Source organism: Trematomus bernacchii, unplaced genomic scaffold, assembly GCF_902827165.1.
Source record: "Trematomus bernacchii unplaced genomic scaffold, fTreBer1.1, whole genome shotgun sequence".
In the NCBI taxonomy this organism is placed as follows: domain Eukaryota; kingdom Metazoa; phylum Chordata; class Actinopteri; order Perciformes; family Nototheniidae; genus Trematomus; species Trematomus bernacchii.
This window is the reverse complement of record NW_022987973.1, coordinates 3,480,467-3,501,051: the sequence shown is the minus strand read 5'-3', so window position 1 is coordinate 3,501,051 and position 20,585 is coordinate 3,480,467. Positions and strand designations below refer to the sequence as shown.

General features: G+C 39.6%; 1 protein-coding gene across 1 annotated transcript in view; it reads right to left on the bottom strand.

Annotated features, from left to right (window-relative positions):
• ush2a (Usher syndrome 2A (autosomal recessive, mild)) overlaps nucleotides 1–20,585 on the bottom strand; it is a 184,516-nt gene that overhangs the window by 83,741 nt on the left and 80,190 nt on the right. The window contains 7 exon segments of the mRNA XM_034116183.1: nucleotides 5,604–5,746; nucleotides 7,702–7,849; nucleotides 10,406–10,561; nucleotides 12,263–12,410; nucleotides 14,186–14,343; nucleotides 17,619–17,766; nucleotides 17,848–18,010. Of these exon segments, the coding sequence (XP_033972074.1) occupies nucleotides 5,604–5,746; nucleotides 7,702–7,849; nucleotides 10,406–10,561; nucleotides 12,263–12,410; nucleotides 14,186–14,343; nucleotides 17,619–17,766; nucleotides 17,848–18,010 (1,064 nt within the window).

Below are 20,585 nucleotides of genomic sequence, written 5' to 3'. Positions count from 1 at the left end.
CCTTCTTCTCTTCCTTTCTCTGACCCTTCCCTTTCCCCCACCACCTCTTTCATTTTCTCCTGTCTCTCTCTCTGTTACTCGTGCTTTGTGTGGCGGTCTCTTTCCCTCTTTCGCTCTCTCCCTTTCTGGTCTCCCTGCTAAATAAACAATGCAGAGAGTTGACCTTTTGGGTTAACAGGTTTTTATGCTAGCTCTACTCAGCACTCACACTGATTCAATTACCACCAAAGGTCCACTGAACCCCACGAATAACCAAGGAGCCCGTCTCCCCGTCTGTCCATGTGCCTATCTGCCGGCCTGTCTGCGCGCCTCACTGCTTTCTGCCCGCTTTGCGACGGCTGAGGAGCCTTTTTACGTGTTTGTCAAATTAATTAGAAATTCAGCCTCCTAATGTTTATCTAACTTTATTTCCTTGTGTCTGTCTGATCAGAATATGTCTCTTCCAACAGACGTAAAAAAAACACACAGGTAAGAGATCCAAAAAAAGAAGACTGCGGAGGAAAATCCTAAATTGCAGAAACATAATCAAGTCACCTTCATCCAGCCCCCGTCAACCACCCAAAATAACCGCTGTTGTCACCCCTCGATTCCTCCCTCGTTCCTGCTCTCCTCCCCTCCCCCTCTCCATCTAAGTGTTGAGTGTTATTTAGGCTTTACTGGCGCGTGTAAAATTCTGCAATTTGAAGGGCTGTTAAGTTTTTCAATTGAAATTTTCATTTAAGATGCAGGTGATGCTTTTTCCCTTTTTTTTTTTTTACTGACGCTTTACTGCTCTCTGGATAGAAGGGAACGAGTGTTGAGGGAATGCGTAGCAACCGCTCTCTTTCTATGGTTTCCTGACTCCTTAACTCCTTTTCCCTCTTCCTCTCTGTCCCGCTCAACTCATCCTCCCTTTTCCAGTTCCTCTTCTTTTCCATTGTCTCCCACTGACTTATTCTCTCCCCCCTTTGTGTTTTGTCTTCATTCCTTATGCCTTTATCTCTTCCTTACCCTCTCCCATTTTCCTCCCTCCACACCTCCCACTGTTACTCCTCCTCTCTCCAGTAAAACACAGTAGCAGAAGGCTAAAACAGGAGTGCGGGGCCGCCAAGCCTTAAATCACATTTATAAGGATTTGGTTAGCATAGTAATAACACAATCAACTGACAAGGGCTGGGAGAGGGGGAGGGAGGAAGGAGTGTGTGTCCATGGGTGTGTGTGTGTGTGTGTTTGTCTGCATGTGGATTTGTCTACATGTTACGTAGCTTTTTGTACATATTTGTGGGCTTATGTTTGTATGTAAGAGCCTGTTTAGATGTAAGTGTGTACATCTGTGAGTATCCATGTGACGGGAAAAGGAAGGGTATTATTTTTAGCCCCGCACAGGGCCCTGTGTGTGCATGTGTTTGTGGGCATGTGTGTATGTGGGTGACTGGGATTTTGAAGGTGAGTCGAGGCTCCTCGGAGTCATAATGAGGACAAACGCTGAGCTTTAGTGTAATCAAGATGCTTACGACGCGGTGTCAAAACGTGACAAGTAATACGGCGGGAATTTACATTGCATTTCATATCTTTACTTTTTCTGCAGATTATTTAATATCATGGCTGCTTTAGGAGACGCTGAAAAGGCATTCAGAAAGAGGATGATGCATGACCAAGGTCATGAGCTTGATTTGTATCCATAACATCCTGAGTACATATGAGAAGTACATTAGCCTTTAAGTAACTACGACCATCACAATAGCTGAAACATCAATCACTCAAAATATTCAATACCCTTCTCAGACACTGACTACTTTGAGTGATTTACTTAATTCCAGATAACCTTCTGATGTATTTATGTACTCCAGAAAGAAAAAATAAAGTTCACAGTATAATATGGCTTTCAAAATAAAATGTTGAAATATGTTGGTGTGGGTTAGATTTATAAGGGAACCTGAGTAAAGACATTCTCAAAATATTACGGAAGATATGTGACTGGTGAGGAATTACCAGACATGTTTATTTTTATATTGGTTCTTACAGTATATTTAAAAGAGCAATGTGCAAATATAGGTACATACAATGAGAATATAAAACTGTACTTAAAATATTCAAGTTATCTCTTGATATGCAAAATAGCAATGGGATTGTGTTAACATTACTTCCACATTTCATTGGGAACACTAACTGAATTCTGGGAGAAAAGGTAGGATTATTACGATTTTATTAATGCAGTCACTCAATCATTAAATAACAGGGACTCTTTGTGTCCTGTCATTACCTCTACCCTAATTTCTTTTTTTTTTCTCTTTCACACGTCTTCTTTCTCACACTTTCTGCTTTAAATTAAATGAAGTAAAACAGTGCTTCTTTAATGTTCTCTCTCTCGCACACACACACTTTCTAGACTGCTAAGATCATTTTGTCAAAAATGGCGCTTTATTCATACTCCCATAACACAAGTCACACACACACACACACACACACACACACACACACACACACACACACACACACACACACACACACACACACACACACACACACACACACACACACACACACACACACACACACACACACACACACACACACACACACACACACACACACACACACACCACACACACACACACACACACACACACACACACACACACACACACACACACACACACACACACACACACACACACACACACACACACACACACACACACACACACACACTCTTAGATCACTGGGCCTGTGTGAACATGGGAGTAGACAGAGGAAAGGGAGCTGTCCAACACGGCTAGAGTTTATGTTCACAGGAGCCGTCTGTCTGTTCTGCAGCAGCAGGAATTCATAGGGACCAAATTACATTAAAAAGATGGATATAAAACTTTAATGGAATGATAAAAAGGAAAGGAGGAAGCGTGGGTCTCCCTCTTTCTCTGTTCTGTCATTAGCCTTTTTCTTTTCTTCTCTTCCTGTCTTTTCCACAATTCCTCATTTTACCTTTTTGCCCCCTCCATTTCTCTTTTCAGACCATTTTTTCTCTCCATTTCTTATATTGTTTCTTTTCAATATTCTCTCCTCGATCTCTCATCACTTCTATCACTTGTAAATTCTTAAGGGCTGGTCCGTCAAATACAAGAGCTAAAACCTGCACTGTCTTTCATGTTTGAGCACAAAGAGTTGGCGAAAGAAGGAAAAAGGAAGAGGTCAGACAAAAGTAGAAAGACAGAGGAAATAAAACATATATATAAAAATAAAAACAGCCATAAAAGCGAGAAGGGATCAAATTAATGAGGTGAACATATACTCAAATCCATATTGTTAATAAAGGTCCATGTCAACAAGCCATATATTATTAACAGTTTAGTAACAAAGTGGCAATCTTACAACTACAACAGATCAGGTTTATGGGAACTCCAAAAGGGGACAATTCCTAAGCACCGAATTCCAAAAATGCATATTAATATCTACCTACATGTAACTTGAATGAATGTGTGTTTGTTGGTCATACGATAAATGCTATTATACTGAATACAAAGAGTAAAATGCTTTCTACAGTTAATATTTTTCAAGCATGTGGGAGAGAAGATTAGGAGAGGAATGCATCTGTTCCTTTCCTATCACTGCCACGATGAAGAGAGGGTGGGTTTATGGCGACAAATTACACATCAATGCAAAACCCAATCGGGCCGCACTTAGCTTTCTCCTGTCATGGTTTTAAATCCCTTCTGATTAAAAGCTTCCGCACCTATCATGTATTCTCTTATTATGTAAAAATAAATAATCATAATCATAAAAAAGACGCATGTAGTATTATGTACTCTACGTCTATTAGAATGATTGATTTAACAGAATCAGAAACAGATTATGCTTATAGATGCGCGGTTATGTCTTATTTTGTAGATTTGTTTAAACGTATATTCCATATAAACAGAGATGGAAGTCGGCAGCATAAAAGGTAAAGTGTTCGTATGTTTTTTTCTTTACAATTTAAACTGTCTCAGCCTCAGAGGGTGTGTACGTGCTTTAGTGATGAGCCTCGTCTGCATGAAACTTCATGATTATGTGTTATTGCTTGTGAGCATGAGGAGGTGTGTGATTGATACGGACGACAAGGCGGTGTGTGTGTATGACACATGTTCTCAGTGTGTCTGTGTATGTGTGTGTGTGAGGGGGCCTGAGAGAGGCAGAGAGAGGGATGGAGGTTTGAACGATGGGGCACAGTGTGACCGAATGGACACATCTATTACTGTCTGTCCACACACACACACACACACACACACACACACACACACACACACACACACACACACACACACACACACACACACACACACACACACACACACACACACACACACACACACACACACACACACACACACACACACACACACACACACACACACACACACACACACACACACACACACACACACACACACACACACACACACACACACACACACACACACACACACACACACAGAGAGAGAGAGGGCTGTAGATTCACGCACCTTTCAGTCTCGCATGAAAACTCACAAGCGTAAACTGCCCAACTTATCTATGATGGTTAAAAACATGAACGAATGTGTTACACAAAAGCTCAGTATGTTTGAGAAGGAGTGTGTATGTGTGTGTGTATCTCTGTGCGTGTTTGCTGGAGGGAAATCAATTCTGAATAGCAATGAGAAAAGCATATGGGCTATAATTTTACGTATCCTAAATGTCTGCAATTGTGTGTCTGCATTTGTGTGTGCATGCATCGGTGTTGTGTCCATGTGAATGTGTTTATGTATAGCATACACCGCGCATACATGTGAACATACACATTTCTGTGTGTATACATGCACATGTATCCTATGTATGCAAATCTCAGCTGCTTAATGATAATGTATGTGATAATAGCGTGGTACTAATTAATTTATAACTTTGCACTGAGGAGGCTGTTCCAGTGGCTAATATGATTCTATTACAGCAATTAGCCCACAATGACACTGGCTAGGTCACTCACACACAGACACACACCTTAGAGTATGCAAATCTCACTGTCAGCGTGTTTCACTCTAACTTGCTTCTCCCTAAATTTCATTTTTAATAAGTTCGGTCTCTGTCTTTCTTCCTAATTTTCTCTAATTGATTGACCACCTCCAACAGCAAGGAAGTAATACACTTTTATGAAATAAAACCCTGGAGACTTTCAGAGAATAAAAGAGAGCCTGGGCAGAGGCCCTGCTTTTCCAAGGCCATATGTTTAATGTGCAAGCCTATTGTTCAGATCATCACCTAAAATCAGGAGATCTGTTGGAAAACCCGGACTTTAACTTTGACTCAGCACACAAACAGCCAACTGACGGCAGAGGCCAACTAATAACCAGCTGTTGCCAGCCACCTGCCAGCCAGTCACTTGCAAAACTTGGCTGACACAAGTACCCAGGCCGCACAATTCATTGTGAAAAAAACAATGGCAACAGGTACTCTATATAACAGCAGTGCTGAGTGTTTATACGACCACCAACAAGTTAGTTCCTCTTTTTTATAGTTATTTAAAATGTCTCTTGAGCATGTGTGCATTGAAACAAATGCATGCCTCTGAGAATAAGGTTTTTCTTATGTGCACTTGTGTCTGTAAGTCTACTTACTGTCCTCAGCGGTGCGCAGGGTGGCCCAGGGGCCGACTGTCTGCCCATGAGTGTGTGAGACCACAACTCTGAACACGTACTGGGTGAACGGTGAGAGGCCCTCTACATGGTAGGAAAAGGTGTCTGTTGCGTTTTCCACAAGCCTAAGAGTCAAAGGAGAGAAACATACATTTGCTGAAAAATACGTCTCAATTAATTAGTCAATCAATCATTTGTATTATTACTGTCAAGAAAAGGGTTTATTTTTGTATGTGAATCCAAGCAGTTGAGGTGAATCCCTAGCAAGACTTGACACTGTGACGACAAAAATGTTATTGAAAACACATTTTCACCACTAATGGGGCGAAGCCTGCGAGCTAGTTCAGGCAGTCAACTCGAGCACCAATGATACATTAACATGTGACGCACCTCGTCCCTAGTCTTACAACCAACCAAACACATTCTCCTAAACATGCCGCTGTATTTAAGCTGCCAGGTCTTCCTGCCTCTGCCTCGCTATGCTGCTACTGCTGTGTTCACTTGCTATTGCTACGTTCATGTTCCTGCTGTGTTTCATGTTGCTGCTGCTTGCCTGCCCCACCACCTCCCCAGCTTCCACCTGTAGGCTCAGGGGATAGTTATCTAATCATCACTCAATGTTCTTTGTAAATCTGTGGAGTGATATTAACATATTAAGAACACGTGAGTTGTCTGACTGAACTTAGCAAAGTGTAGTTTACCATTGCTATGGATACCCTTTGTCCTGAGCACAAATATTTGTTACTGCCTTAATTTCTACATTTATATTTAAACTTTAACCCTCATGTCTTGTTTTTGCTCTTGAATCCCTAATTATGTAGGTTCAGCGCTGGACAGCTCCCCAGGATGTGTTGGTCAGCTAATGTCATTTCTACAGTTCATGGTTACAATGACATTTGCTAGCCAGACATTTAACACTGCATGTTTTTGTTACACAACATTAAAATATAGAACAGACCTGTACTTTTGCTGATAACATGGAGAAACCCTTTTTTTGGTTTTAGCGAATCATAGTGTACATGCAGTGACCATTTAAGGGTGGATTGTGAAGGAATTTTGGTCCGAGATGCAAAGGTAGTGAATAAATATAGCACAGATATGAATAACAAAGTGGTTAATTTATATTCATTATCAAACGTTTTTTTTACCGAAGATTTTGTGGCAACTCTATATCGCAGTTTTTTTTCTGAAAGTGTTAAAGACTAATACATCTCAATCATATCACTTTCCACGTATGTTGTTTCTGTTTGGTGTGCTCTAATGTGTATTTCTAAATGAATTGTACTTCAGATGTAATGTTATCAAAGTGTCAATGGACAAGTTTCCTAAGGTAATTTAACAGTCATTTAATTGGAAACATGTCAAGTATTTGTACAGCTTTTATTATATTCATACCTGAACCCTTATCTATAACCCTACAAAGGAATCTGGGACAAAATAAAAGAATATTGTCATAAATGAGGGACCGTTGACCATTTAGCATCAGATGGATAGAAGGGATGAATGAATGAATAAATCAGGGAACAATGAGATTTCCATAGCAGAGGAGGAGGAGGGCATGGCTGTCTGATATATAATACATGTAGCTAGTCATTTATTTATTACCACAGAATGAGAGCCTCCTCTTCTTGGATTAAATTGCAATTTGTTGTCAGGAAGCATGTAATGAATACATATCAGATGCACACCCGCTCTCTCTTTTTATTCTATCACATTTTCTCTACCTCTCTCTGCCCTGCTCTTTGATTTTCTTGTGTCTTTTTGACTCTACCCCCCGTGTCTCATGCTCAATTCCTCTCTGTGTTTCTGATGGTCTGTCATGTTGATGTGACATATTCAGATGTGCTGTATAATGTAGCCCTTTATATGTACATGTGTATGCATATGAGTGTGTACACATTTTTTAAGGTGCGTATATATGCGATACATATCTGAGAGTGCTGTATGTGTCTGTCATTCTCTTAGTGCCATTTATTATCGCATGCCTCTGTCTCACACCACTGGCATGTGCTGTGGACAACTGTGTCCAAATGTATCCACTTGTTTAGCGTCTAAATACATCTTACTCTCTCTCTCTCACCTTACACCAGGCCTCTGAGGGGATGTCCTCATTTGCAGGCTGTAACGGAGTGGGCCCGGTGCGTTGGAGTGGGCAGGAGCGGACCAGGAAACATTCAGGCTGGAACTAGTTGCATGGGTCAAACTGGGAGGCGACAACCCATCTGGGGCTTTAAGAGAAAGAGAGAGACGGGATGGTGAAGGAAACAAAGAAAGTAGGAACAGGTAATGAAGAATGGACGAAGGAAAATGAAAGGGGGATGGAGAGATTGAATGAGAACCGTTGAAGTATACAACAAATCCCAAGGAAAGTAGATTATAGAAGGTACCACTTTTATATTGATATACTTCTCATTGATCATCTGCATCCTACCTGCTCTCCATCTATAAATCTCTCTGCTTTTATCGAAAATGGAAAGAAGCGATGCCAAACAAACAACCGCAAAATAAAATAAAAGTTACTCTAAAGGAAGCTTAAAGTGCCACAAAGAGCAGCCAGATTTGGGCGTATACAACCACTTCAACATGGCTCTCTCTCTTTTCTACTCTCTCAGATATACACACACACTCACAAACACACACAGCTGTTTGACCCCCGCTCTCTCAACAGCGCCCCTCCTTTCCAGCTGACACTGATAGCAAAGTGCTAGTGTTGGAAAATCCGTAAAAACATCCTGATTCAGTACGATATCCATGCTCTTATCAGAGACAGAGAAGATGTGAGAAAAGACAGAAAAAGAAAGAGATAAGGACAACAAATAGAAGGAGAAAATGAGAGTGGCTGTAGTGTTGACCGTGGGAAATAAGAGTAGGCCCTCCGATGTATAAAGTGACCCTTCAATCAAACACACACTATGCATCCACTACAACAAGACTGATTGCTGAAGACATCTTACTCTGAAGACACATACACACACATCAAGCATGTGGATACAGCCTCACAATGCTCTTTGAACAAGTGTTCGATATGATATTAGTAGTGGTTCACCAACTTAAATTACAAATCACATTGAGCATCGAAGTGTATACACAGAAACACACTTTTAAATAAAAACATGACACAAACACTCTATTTTCCAACAAAGTGTGTGTGCATGCGTGTCTCTCAGTCAGTCTTTGTGCATTTTTGTTTTTGTTAAAAGGCCCACATTCAACAGATGCATTTGTGTATATTTGTGTGTAAGTTGTTGGGTTTAAAGAGTTATTGACCCATCAATCTGTTCAGAGAAGGATAGCTTTGGAAACAGAAACATTGAAACAAAAGTGGCGCAAGACTAGGCTTCATTTGTTGCCTGCATTGTCCAGTATTTTGGGGTTTATAAGTAAGTTCTGTCTTTGTTTACTCTCAGTTTCTCAACAGTGTAATATATATTATATTATAACATAGATTGACTGTACTCCTTTAAAGTGCCAGCAACAAGTAGATCTAAAACAGTAGAAATATTTGAGCATTCATAATGATTGATGATGTTTAATTATTTCTGTATAGGATCTGCTTAATATATACAATTGTACTGCTCTAACAGGATTTCATACATCATTGTATGAATAAGATAGATGTATAGTTTAAAATAAATTATTAAAAGCCCATTTTCCAGTTTCTACCTTTTTATAATAAGACCCTTTTGTAGATCAGCTAAATTGTCATTCCCTGAGCGTGTGTGTAATTCTTGAAACACACGTTGATTCCTCACTGACACACAGGCGCATGCACGCACACATACACACGCGCGAACAAAACACATACATCACAAAGACACACACAGTTGGTGAGCCTGTGTCTCTCTCATGCGGTGTTAGCAGGTACAATATCAGAGGTGTCACTAATCGTTTTAAACTATGCACTTTTATGTTCACTTCTCTCTCTCTGCTCTCCTCCTCCTCTGCTCTTCTGTCTCTTGCTCCACTATCTTCTCTCTGTTCTTTCATGGAACAAGGATGCATCAAGACAGTTTGCCTTAAAGAAGTCTAAAGAGATGCCAGAGGCACAGAGGTAGAAAGAGAGATTGAAAGAGAGGAAACGTCTGGTATTTAAAATTTATACTTTCTTATGCCTTTGTTTTGAACTTGAACAGTAGAACTTTCCGAAGTCTGTCTTTTGTTGACTGAGACATGAGTGTGTATTCAACACTGTTGATAACATAACCTTAACTGATAAAATGTGTGTCTATAGGTGTGTGTGTTGCTGCCTGCTTACCATATCTCCAGAATGCTCTGATCAGCTTTGACATTTATCAGTATGCGAAATCAGCCTCTATTCTACACAATTACAAACGCACACAGACACACACACGATGTAATTCTAAAATATGTGTTCGGATCATTAACTAAAGTCACTGTGTCAATGTGTGTGGGAGTGTGTGATTGTGTTTGCCACCGCTACTCATTGAATACATTTTTCTTTTGCTGCATAGCAAAGATATAAAACTAATCTTTCCAGCTCGTAACAACAGCAATCAAATTTAGATTAATAAGATAAACATGTGACAATGGTTTATGGCTTGTCTGTAGAGTTAGAAACAAAGCTACAATACAGCTATTTAAATCAGATCATACACAATTAGATGGATGACAAAAGGCCTTAAATTGGAGGCCATAATCTCACTGTTAAACAATTGTCTAAGTATGATTCTGATCAAAAGTCTGCGTACAGAAATCCAGTATGTAAGGTGTAGTCAGGTGCTGTTCACCTTTAATGTACAGTGTTTGAGTGTTGGCATTTCTACCTGCTGGGGTTGTAGTAACATTGAGTGGCAGGCTCTCAACACAACCCTGTGTGTTACAACCTCTGATCCAGAAGCTGTAGTTAGTGTACGGCTGTAGATCAGTCACAGACAACCAGCTGTCAGCCACTGTGCTCCCATCCACCACACCATCACCATCTAAGAGAAGCCCAGTCACAAAAAGGAAGACATGTAAGGTCTTAGTCCAAACACAGTATTTATATCTATTGAGTCGTTAATCTCTGGCACATTTATTGATTACAGTCATTACCAGAAAAAAGGGTGATTCATAAAAGATACATTCAACAACACGGGGAAAAAGGAGGAGAATGTGTGAGAGTTCAAGAGAGGGGAATACTGACTGAGATTAACTGAGAGTGATCAAAACAGAGGGGTCTCCATATTGAGGTTATGCAAGGATAGTCAAAGCAGAAAGATCTGAAAATTACAATACGTAAGCCTATCCCATATATTTAGATGGACACACACTCGCATATCAGTTTTGTGTGAACTGATGAAGGCAGTGTGTAGTCAAGGGGTTGTGGGTAACTAGAGCGAAACACCATCTTTTTTCTTCCACACCTCTTCTATCTTTCTCTCCACTCATTTCAATCTGACTCTTCCTCTGTGAGGAGCAGATCAAAGTCCCCGAATGTGTGTGTGTGTGTGTGTGTGTGTGTGTGTGTGTGTGTGTGTGTGTGTGTGTGTGTGTGTGTGTGTGTGTGTGTGTGTGTGTGTGTGTGTGTGTGTGTGTGTGTGTGTGTGTGTGTGTGTGTGTGTGTGTGTCTGAGAGGAGAGAGAGAGAGACCTGGTGAATATGTGTGAGTTAATGGATGATTGTGTGTTCTGCTGTTTTCCCCATACTCCTGTTCTCATCTTGTTCAATTTTCTTCTTCCCCCTTTCTTTCCATGTCTAATTTTTTTGTTTTGTTAAGTCTCGTCCGCTGATTTGTTGTTCTTCAGGTATTGTTTTTACTGCAAGTCTTTTTTAATACATCTATGGAAGCTTCTCATCTCTCCTCTCTCTGTATACCAATATGATCTTCCTTCCATCTTCATACCACTGCTTTGCTCTTGGATCTTATCTCATCTCTACCCTCAAGTCACTGTCAATAAGAAGTAAACATGTCTTTTCTACACCACTCTGGTTTTATTACTCCTTCCTTCACTTCCCCATTTCATGTCTGACTTTCAGTCTAAGTCGGCATTGTTGGTGAGGAGTGTTTATGGAAGTGCAGAGACGCTGGATGGAGCACCATCTTCCCACTGGAGGTTAGATCCTGAGGCTGAAAGACAAACAGCTGAGGAGGGATGCAAGGGTGCTAGGGGGAAAGATGAAGGAGACAAAGGAAATGGCAGAGGAGGCGGAGAGAGCAGCTTTTGAGTAATTTTGGAGGTTGCAGGTATATCCATATTCCACCACCAGGAGATGTTTGAAACATGGAGGAATGGCGGTTCCTGAAGACCCTGCAGCTGACCACGTGGGCAAAGGAGAAGGGGCAACAAGCAGTCATGCCCAACAGGTTATACAACTACCAGAACATTTTGAGGATTTTAACCCATGCAGCAATTTCCTTCAAATAATACGATTAAAGTTTTAATTTTTAGAGGAAAGCTCAACAGCAATGTGTATAATGCATAGCTAGAATTGTAGTGCAGCCACACAGAAAATGTAGTGGGTTTAATGAACAATTGAAGCTTTCCTAAAAAGGCATAATCTACATTTGTGTTGTAAATAGCAAATGTGTGATAAATGCAGTCGAATTTGAAAATGCAGAATATATTACTCTGAATATCTGTCGCCTGGTAAATATGTACTGTATGTGATTTAGAGAATGAGAGCATGGCTGTATACGTTACCTTTGCTTTTGTAGTACAGTTTGTAGCTGAGGTTCCCATTCGGTCTAGGTGGGGCTGTCCAGCGGGCTCGGAGGGATCGAGAGCTCTGATTGGTCAGTTCAAGCAGTATGGGGCCTTCTGGGGCTGTCTGTAATGTACGTATCTCCACCTGATTTAAAGGGAATAAATATATAAACGTAGTTCCATAAGCACAAAAGCAGACTTGTAGCAAGTGCATCTATGAACTATACACAGTATTTAACCTCATCCATCTAACTGCTAAATGGAATCTGTCCCTATTCGATATGGGTCATCACATCACATCTGGCCCACATTACTACTGTTTGTAGTATTTTAAGCACTTTTAGTAATCCCCCTTTCTTCTTTTTCTTCTGCCACAATCATATTATCTTTTCTCTCAATCCACACTGCTCCTCTTTTTTTTCAACCGTCTCAACAATCGATTCTTCAGACTCATTTCTTCTTGTTATCCCCGCCTCTGCTGCTCTCTGTATCGTCTCCTTTCACCTCATCTTCTTACTTTGCACTGACCATTTTCTCCTCATCGTTTCACTTTGTTATCCCTAAACTCCCTCCTTCCCTTGACTTCTTTCCTCTCCTTGTCTCCCTTTATCCTGCTCTTACCCCTCCCCTTCCCATTCTCCTGTCCCCCTGTTCTGTGGTGTCAGCTGTTCTACTGATGTTTGACTAAATATGGCGTCCGTATTGGAAAAATGCCCCAAAATATGGCCTGTCGTCAGAGACATCGTTGAGCCTGGAGTGGCATTTGCTACCAAATGTCACCGCCGCCACGCCAACCTCGTTATTGAGCCGGGAGAATCGATCACCTTTATGACGCTCAGTGACACGCACACACACAGACACACAACACACATACACTTTGGTAAATGCCTGAGTCGGCATTCCCATATGTCTGCCCATGTTTCTGTGTGTTGGCTAGTTACAGGGATAATATGCATCATAAAAATATCAGTTTTGGCTGGGTTTTTTCACCAGTAGTTATAATATGATTCAGCCAATAGAGGATTTAATGGAGCTTTAACTGTTGCTGCTCCAAATGCTGTGAAAGCTGCTGGGTTTCAAGGAAAATGTGAAATAGAGAAGTAAAGTTTTACGTGTGTTTTAAGTAGCAACGACTACAGTTCAAGTGGAAAAAATACTATGCAGCAAGACACTGAAAAGTGAGCTCCAAAGTTAAGAATAAAATAAGAGGTTTTTCACAAATGTTAAGGATTGTTACCAACACTTCCGGATTACTCAAAGGTCATTATGCAGAAAAGCCACAGCAATGACTTTTAAATAGGGTTGCAAAGGGGCGGAAAGTATCCGGTAAATTTCCGGAAAGTTTCCATGGGAAGTTAAGCTGGGGAATTTTGGAAATATTCGATGTAAAATTAAACAAAAAACATGACATTTCAACAGATTTTTTTAATTTTAATTCTTTTTTTTTTTTTTAAGTATAACAGAACAAGTTTTAATTATTTTATTGAACAATTATTTGTTTCATTGAAGAACGAAAACAGGAATGTTGAGTTAAATATTACTAATTTGTGCATGTGATGGAGGAATGCACAGTGCCTGTAGGGGGTGTGGTCTCAATAGCCATGCAGTAAGCCGTGTGCTATGGCATGGATATTCAAGTGTACTTGAATGGCATCTGTTTGTTTTAGTCAAGATTATGCTAAAATATACTTTCCCCAACTATATTTAAGTTCCCTATGAAGAGCCAACCTTCAATTTAGAAAATTCCCAGTTTATTCCCATAAATTCCCGTTAATTCCCATGGAAAGTTTCCATCTTTGAAAATTCCCGGCATTTTGCAACCCTACTTTTAAAGCATACCTATCTTCCAATATATCCAATATGTATCTAACAGTTTATCAAATGAATTAATAAGTGTTTACTTTAAAGAAGTTTACTGACCATCGGCCCCTTGCCACAGCCCCGCGCTGTGCAGGCCTGCAGCCGGAGGACATGTCGGCTCCACGGAGAGAGGCCCTCCACCACCAAGAACCTCTGGGAGGAACTGGAGTTCAGAATGAGCCGTCCATCCCGCCAGAGACCATAACTGGTTATAATGCCTGTCAAAAGAAGGTGTCTGATTATAAAAATAAAATATATGGAATCAAACATAAAATGACAAACCTTTCTCCTGTCCCACTAGAGCGTTACTGGGTGACTGCCAACAGGTTTTAGGGTTTATTGTCTCAAAAGAAGTTAACTCTACACGAGCATCTCTCTCTTCACATTGTAAAAATAACCATTATGTTGCATTCATTTCCTGCCCTGAAACACATCAGTCAACAAACACGATAACCCGGATGAAAACGACCAATAAAACAAAACATTTGAAGAAAAATGTCCCAATTTGTTGTATCTATTTTTATTAAATACTTGACAAGACAACCCTTTGTCTCTATGTCTTAAAGTTTGGTACACAATTTGTTATGAGAATGTATTTGTTTTTATTCACGCACTGTTGCCATTGGTCACTCATACATTTTGGGACTGTGTCCAGGATATGCGAAATGAGCTTTTCTATGTTGGGATGCAGTCTGGGTCATTGGATTACAATGCAAATTGAAACTGACTTAGGGGCTCCAGACCTGCCAGTCAATGTGTCCTAGAGTGATCCAATGATGGAAACAGCAATGAAACGACAAATGTAACCATAGGCGTTACGAGGATAAAGACCCTCTAAAGGACAGTAGAACTGGAGCGAACACGCACACTGAAATGTGGGTGCAAATAGGTGAGCCCTCCCTACAGGCACACAATGATACACACACACACACTAAGATGGAAACTCACATGTCCATACACACATATATACACAGGCACAATAATTACATTACATTACATCCACCTAATGAAAAAAATGAAACAGCACGGTGCCAAATGTGCTTTTCCTTAATAAAAATGCATACAGGGGGCTCAAAAGATCAGTGCTAAGAACTAAGAGTCTATTCTGCTTTAATCATGTGTGGGTTTTATTATTGCTCAATACAGATATACACACCTATCAGGGAAATGAAGACACAAAAACCCCACGGACGCCAACTACATCTGGGGAGCTCTTAATGTGGCCAATCACCTGCGTGTGAGAGTGTGTGCGTGTGTATGTGTGCGGACGTGCCTGTGTGCTTGTGTGTGTGAATAAGCCCATATCAGTATAGGTTGTAATAAAGACAGGTTGGGAAATGAAGCAGCGAATGCATAACAGGCTTATTTCCCCTCTTTGTCTGCGTGTTGCCCCGACCTAATCCCCGAGAGGATTATCCCCCACAAATCCCTGCGGAATTGGGGAGAAGGGGGGAGAGAGAGACAGAATCTCACTCCTCTGGAACCCATCACCATCATCATCGTCATTGTTGCTGCGCATTTGTGAAAAAATGAGTAAATGAATGAAAAAAAAACGGCGCTGAGCCCTCCTTTAAGCAAAAATTAAAGCTTTTTAAGCATGAGATAATCGGGTAATCATGATTAAGTGTCTCCTTGTTGTAAATTTCTGTCATCAGATGAGAAAAGCTTTAAGTAATTTATCCAGGCTAATATGCACACACATCACATGGTTTATGGTGCGAAATGCACTTATGTGGCATTAAGCGTAAAACACACACGATTCACATTACACACACATGCATCATAGAATTACGTATACTTTAACGAGCATGGCAGTAATATTTGATAATATGTGGCGGTGCGTTGTATGTTAGAGACTGTGAAATGGTGTTTGATATCCTCAGTTGGTTCACATCACTCAATTCAATTAGGTTCACACGTTCTGCATGTGTTAATATAGTCCTTTTTAATTCATATTTGTACTATTTGTAAAAAGAAACTGCATTTTATTTATTTTTAGATTAATTTAACTGAAGTACTTCTAATTCATTTTGGTAATATTTACTCCCATGTATATACTTTATCTGTGACTTTTAATGTGTTTCAAGGCCTTTTTAAAGTTATTTTTGGAAATGTTGGACCTTCATTAGTGACAGTAGATTGATGACAGGAAAAGAGGCCGAGAGAAATGCAACATCGGCCCCAGACTGAATCCAACTGGGAACTTTGCAGGTCAACCACTGCTGAGTCCAGATTTAACCAGTAAGGTATACTGTAAGGGGTCCCCATGTTTTATTGCCTTTTGAAAGTGATTTTAAATTGTGTTTTTTAGTGCTTTGCTTTCATTTTCTACTCAAATGTCCTCATTAATGTTTACAGGGAAGATAAACAATTGCATACTAGACTATTAAAAGCTACATTTGTTCATCATATGTTTTCACAATACATAAAACGTATAGATTGTTTTAACAATGTAAGCACATGAGACATGGCACACTGAAGTATTACATGTTTGCTAGTTAAGACTATTTTAAATATTTTAAGGTTTACAAATTGAGCACTTTTTTTATGAAACACATTACTAGATTTAAGTAAATATGAAGTGATGAATTAATTCTAATAATCAATATGTATTGTAACTTTGAGTCCCTTTAGACTAAAACATTTGCTCACAGAAAATGTTTACTTTTTTTAATCTAGATGTTCCAAAGCATTCGTCAGATTTCAAATTCACGTCCAATATACATCAAGTGCATCCTGTCAAAGTCTGTGCAATGAATTCAAACTGTATGCAAGTGCATTAGATGGAGGTAAGAAGAATAGAAAACACTGATAGAGGAAGGCAGTCACCGTGAGTCTATGTGCTTCCAGCCTGCAGTTCTCTATTCAGTCAAAAGGGAGCACTTTCCATCCACTTAAAGGAGCTCGGTGAAGCACTGGCCTCTCACTCCCGCTCTCCGTTAGTCTCAGCCTCAAATGTGTGTGTTCTCTCCCCCGTCTCTGTTTCTGTCCCTGTTCTCTCTGAGTCCTCTATGCCCTCTCTTTATGGTTTATCTATCAGGTTTTTTTTTGTCTTACTGTTTTATCTCAATCTTGAACACCCATGTGATTCCCCCTCACTCAAAGCAAAACGTTCCCCTGTTTCTATGTCACACGTACGGTATAACTGGCAATGGTAGAGGTCTCTTTATCTTATCATTTCTGGGGTCTTGTAAATACTGACACTGTGTATTTAGATTAACAGCTGAGCTTTAAGTTTCCTAATCATGAGTCAGTTACATTTTTCTCCTTTATTGCATGTTTTATCGCTCACCTGTTTAAGATCACTTGTCTGTATCTAGATTCAATTTATAATAAAAACATGTTCATATGTATATGATTTTGGATGTGTTTAGTAAAGAAAATTAATTGTTCTGAAGGTTAATGCTGATAAATGTTTATTTATATATATATATATATATATATATATTGGAAATTCTCTCTGTTTGTGTTGATTTAGTGGGTTTCCTCTCACCATTTGGTGTATCAGGGGGTGTCCAGCTGACGTTGAGTGCATGTGGGGACAGAGGTGTGAGCAGCGGAGCAGGAACGTTCTCTGGGGTGCTCTCCTCAGTCTGAGCCTGGCTGGGGGGGCTTAATATACATCCACCTCCTGTGCAGGCCTGACATGAACACACACACACAAAAATGCTTTAATATATGAATTTCACCTTTCAAATGAAACAGATGAAAAAGGGACTCACAGCAAGAGTGATGGTGTAAGCTGTTCCAGGGGTAAGGTCGCGCAGGGTGTGGTCTTCAAAAAGTTCTGAGCTGTTATAGACGAGCACAGGCTCTGAACCGTCAGGTGACAGGAAGAGGGAATAAAACTCCAGAGCGCCGTTTACCTGAGAGGGACGGGACCACCTGGAGAGAGAGAGAGAGAGAGGAATCAAAAGAGATGATACATTTATTGTTGTTCAGCATTAGGTTCACATTGCAGGGAACAGCACATCACTTTAATAACCCAATTTCTTATAACATTACTGCATTCCAGAGGGAGTCATTTGACTTTTTAACCTTAAAGCCAAAGTGTCAGGTTCATTTTCAATCGGATGCTGTTGGTACCTGTTCATGTGGATAGTTATGTAAATTGTAATCCCTGTAATGATGCTGTATGATGTCCTTTTTGTTGTTCTGTTTATGTTTTTATGTTTCATGTGGAACCTACTTGAGCAGGTCTCCCTTGAAAAAGAGATCAATGATCTCAATGGGATACAACCTGGATAAATAAAGGTTTGAAATTAAATGAAATTTACAACCAAAGCTGGAACAATTTCATCTTCTCAACAACAACATTCCTCCAAAGAGACCATAACTGTAAAAGTATCCTACTGTATTAGAAAGTTTGACTGTTTAACAAACTATATGTTTTATTTCTAGAAAAACAAACTATATGTTTTATTTCTAGAAAAACAAACTATATGTTTTATTTCTAGAAGATATTATAAACACATTGAACATCTTGGTTGGCATTATTCTTCACTCTGACACACAGGGCCAGTTTACTATATTTAATTAGCAATATTACAATGACTTTTATAAACATTCCCACATGTAGTTATATAGGAATACATCATTCCTCCTTTTTGAACCATGTGATTCAGAGCTTTAATATTTAATATTTGTTTAACATTGTGTTAAAGTTTAATTAAAATAAAGATGTTAGATAGAGGGAGCAAATGTGTCAGAAAAATCTTTGGACCTCGTTGATAGTCTTTATATTCTAAGTGTGCAGATTGCAGTTTGTGTATCTGTGTGTGCACACGTGTGGTTTCAACATTGAGTTTCTTACTGTAAATGAATGGAAATACACTTCAAAGAACTAAGGTTTCTTATACTGTGCAGTTTCCTCCGTCAGATAGAGGTGTCTCCTTTTCTATATTTAGAACAGGAAGGTCATCCCCAACAGAGAGGGAGAGGACACGAGACAGCATTTAAAAATAGAAACTATCCATTACAAATGATGGGAGAGAGGGCAGTATCCACCACAGAACTAAACTAAAGGCATATTCGGATTGTAAGAGCCGAATATGCCTTGATGATTTACATATAACCGCTGTCATTATAAATGTGATGTGATCCGTGCCTGCTGATATTAAAGATATCTTTCAACTATGATCAAATAATAAAAAGAGGTAAATGATAAGGTCTTTAAAAGATCAGCGGTTGTGTCTTCCTCTTCATCCTAACTTTTTTAACTACAGAGCTGCTGTAGTACTGTTTTTAAACACATACAATTTGTAAATCACTAGATTTACATAATCTTAGTGTTTAGTAGATAATACAACTTAAAGTGTTTTCTCATGCTTTACAAAATCTAAGTGTCCGATCATTTTCTTAAGAGTTTTCAGAATGACACAAGTAAATAGTTCTTCAATTAAGGAGAACTAACATATTTTGAAATAAATAATTATGCAACTCTAACAAATTCCTGAGAGTAACCCAAACCTCCTGGTAGGTAGCAGAGGGAGGCCATTTGAAAAAAGTGATGGATTCCTTTCTTGGTTGCTCCCATTAAAAGCCAGTTTTTGAATGACTGATGAGTGTGTGTTAGCACACAATTAGCCACTGTGGCTAATCTATCACATTTAAAATAAGATTTATATGCTGTCGATTTGCAGTGTGATGTATGTCCACGTTTGAAAAACGAAATCAAAGGGGAGTTGTAATAATCTGTATCATAATTCATTGCGGTAATGGTTTTTATAAAATTATTGGTTTGAAAGTGTATTGTGAAATTACTGTGAAACAGACGGGTCCTTTCTCAGCACGTTAAATTGAAAACCATGTTCTTGAGAAGCAGTAGGTTCAAAATCTCCATCACTATCTTTAAAGTCAAAACCTGCCTCCTCATCTTCCCTCCTCCCAACTGTCCGGCTGTTCTCTACATTGCACATTCAACAAAAAAACATTGGAGCCACCAAATAATTATTAACACTAAAGTATTGAAGACTGGAAAAAAAATCTGAAAAAATAAATAAAAACTAAGCTAGAATTAAGAGAATTAGCCAGTTAACTTAGTATGGTGAAATATACCTCTGACCTAAAACATGGCCTGTGTCCCATCAGGTGTTCTATGTATCTGTGACTGTACATAGTGGGGGGGTATTTGCAGCTGTTTCTGCTTGTGTGTGTATGGGTGTGTTTGTGTCAGGTGAGGTCAGGGAATTATTCTGCTGATATTGTTTTGTTCGCATCCTGCTGCCTACCTCAACCTTTCTCACAGTCTCTCACCCTCACTCCCCCCCCCACACACACACTCTATCTCACTTTCCTTTTGAAAATGTATCACATTTCCCTCCCACAATTTATCTGCCTCTCTTCTTTACCATTTTCTCTCTCATCAGATTTTTTGTTATCACAGTTGTTCTCTCTTTATCTCTGTCTTTATCAGCTTTTTCTCACAGGCACAATGGAGAGATATTGACGAGGTATGATC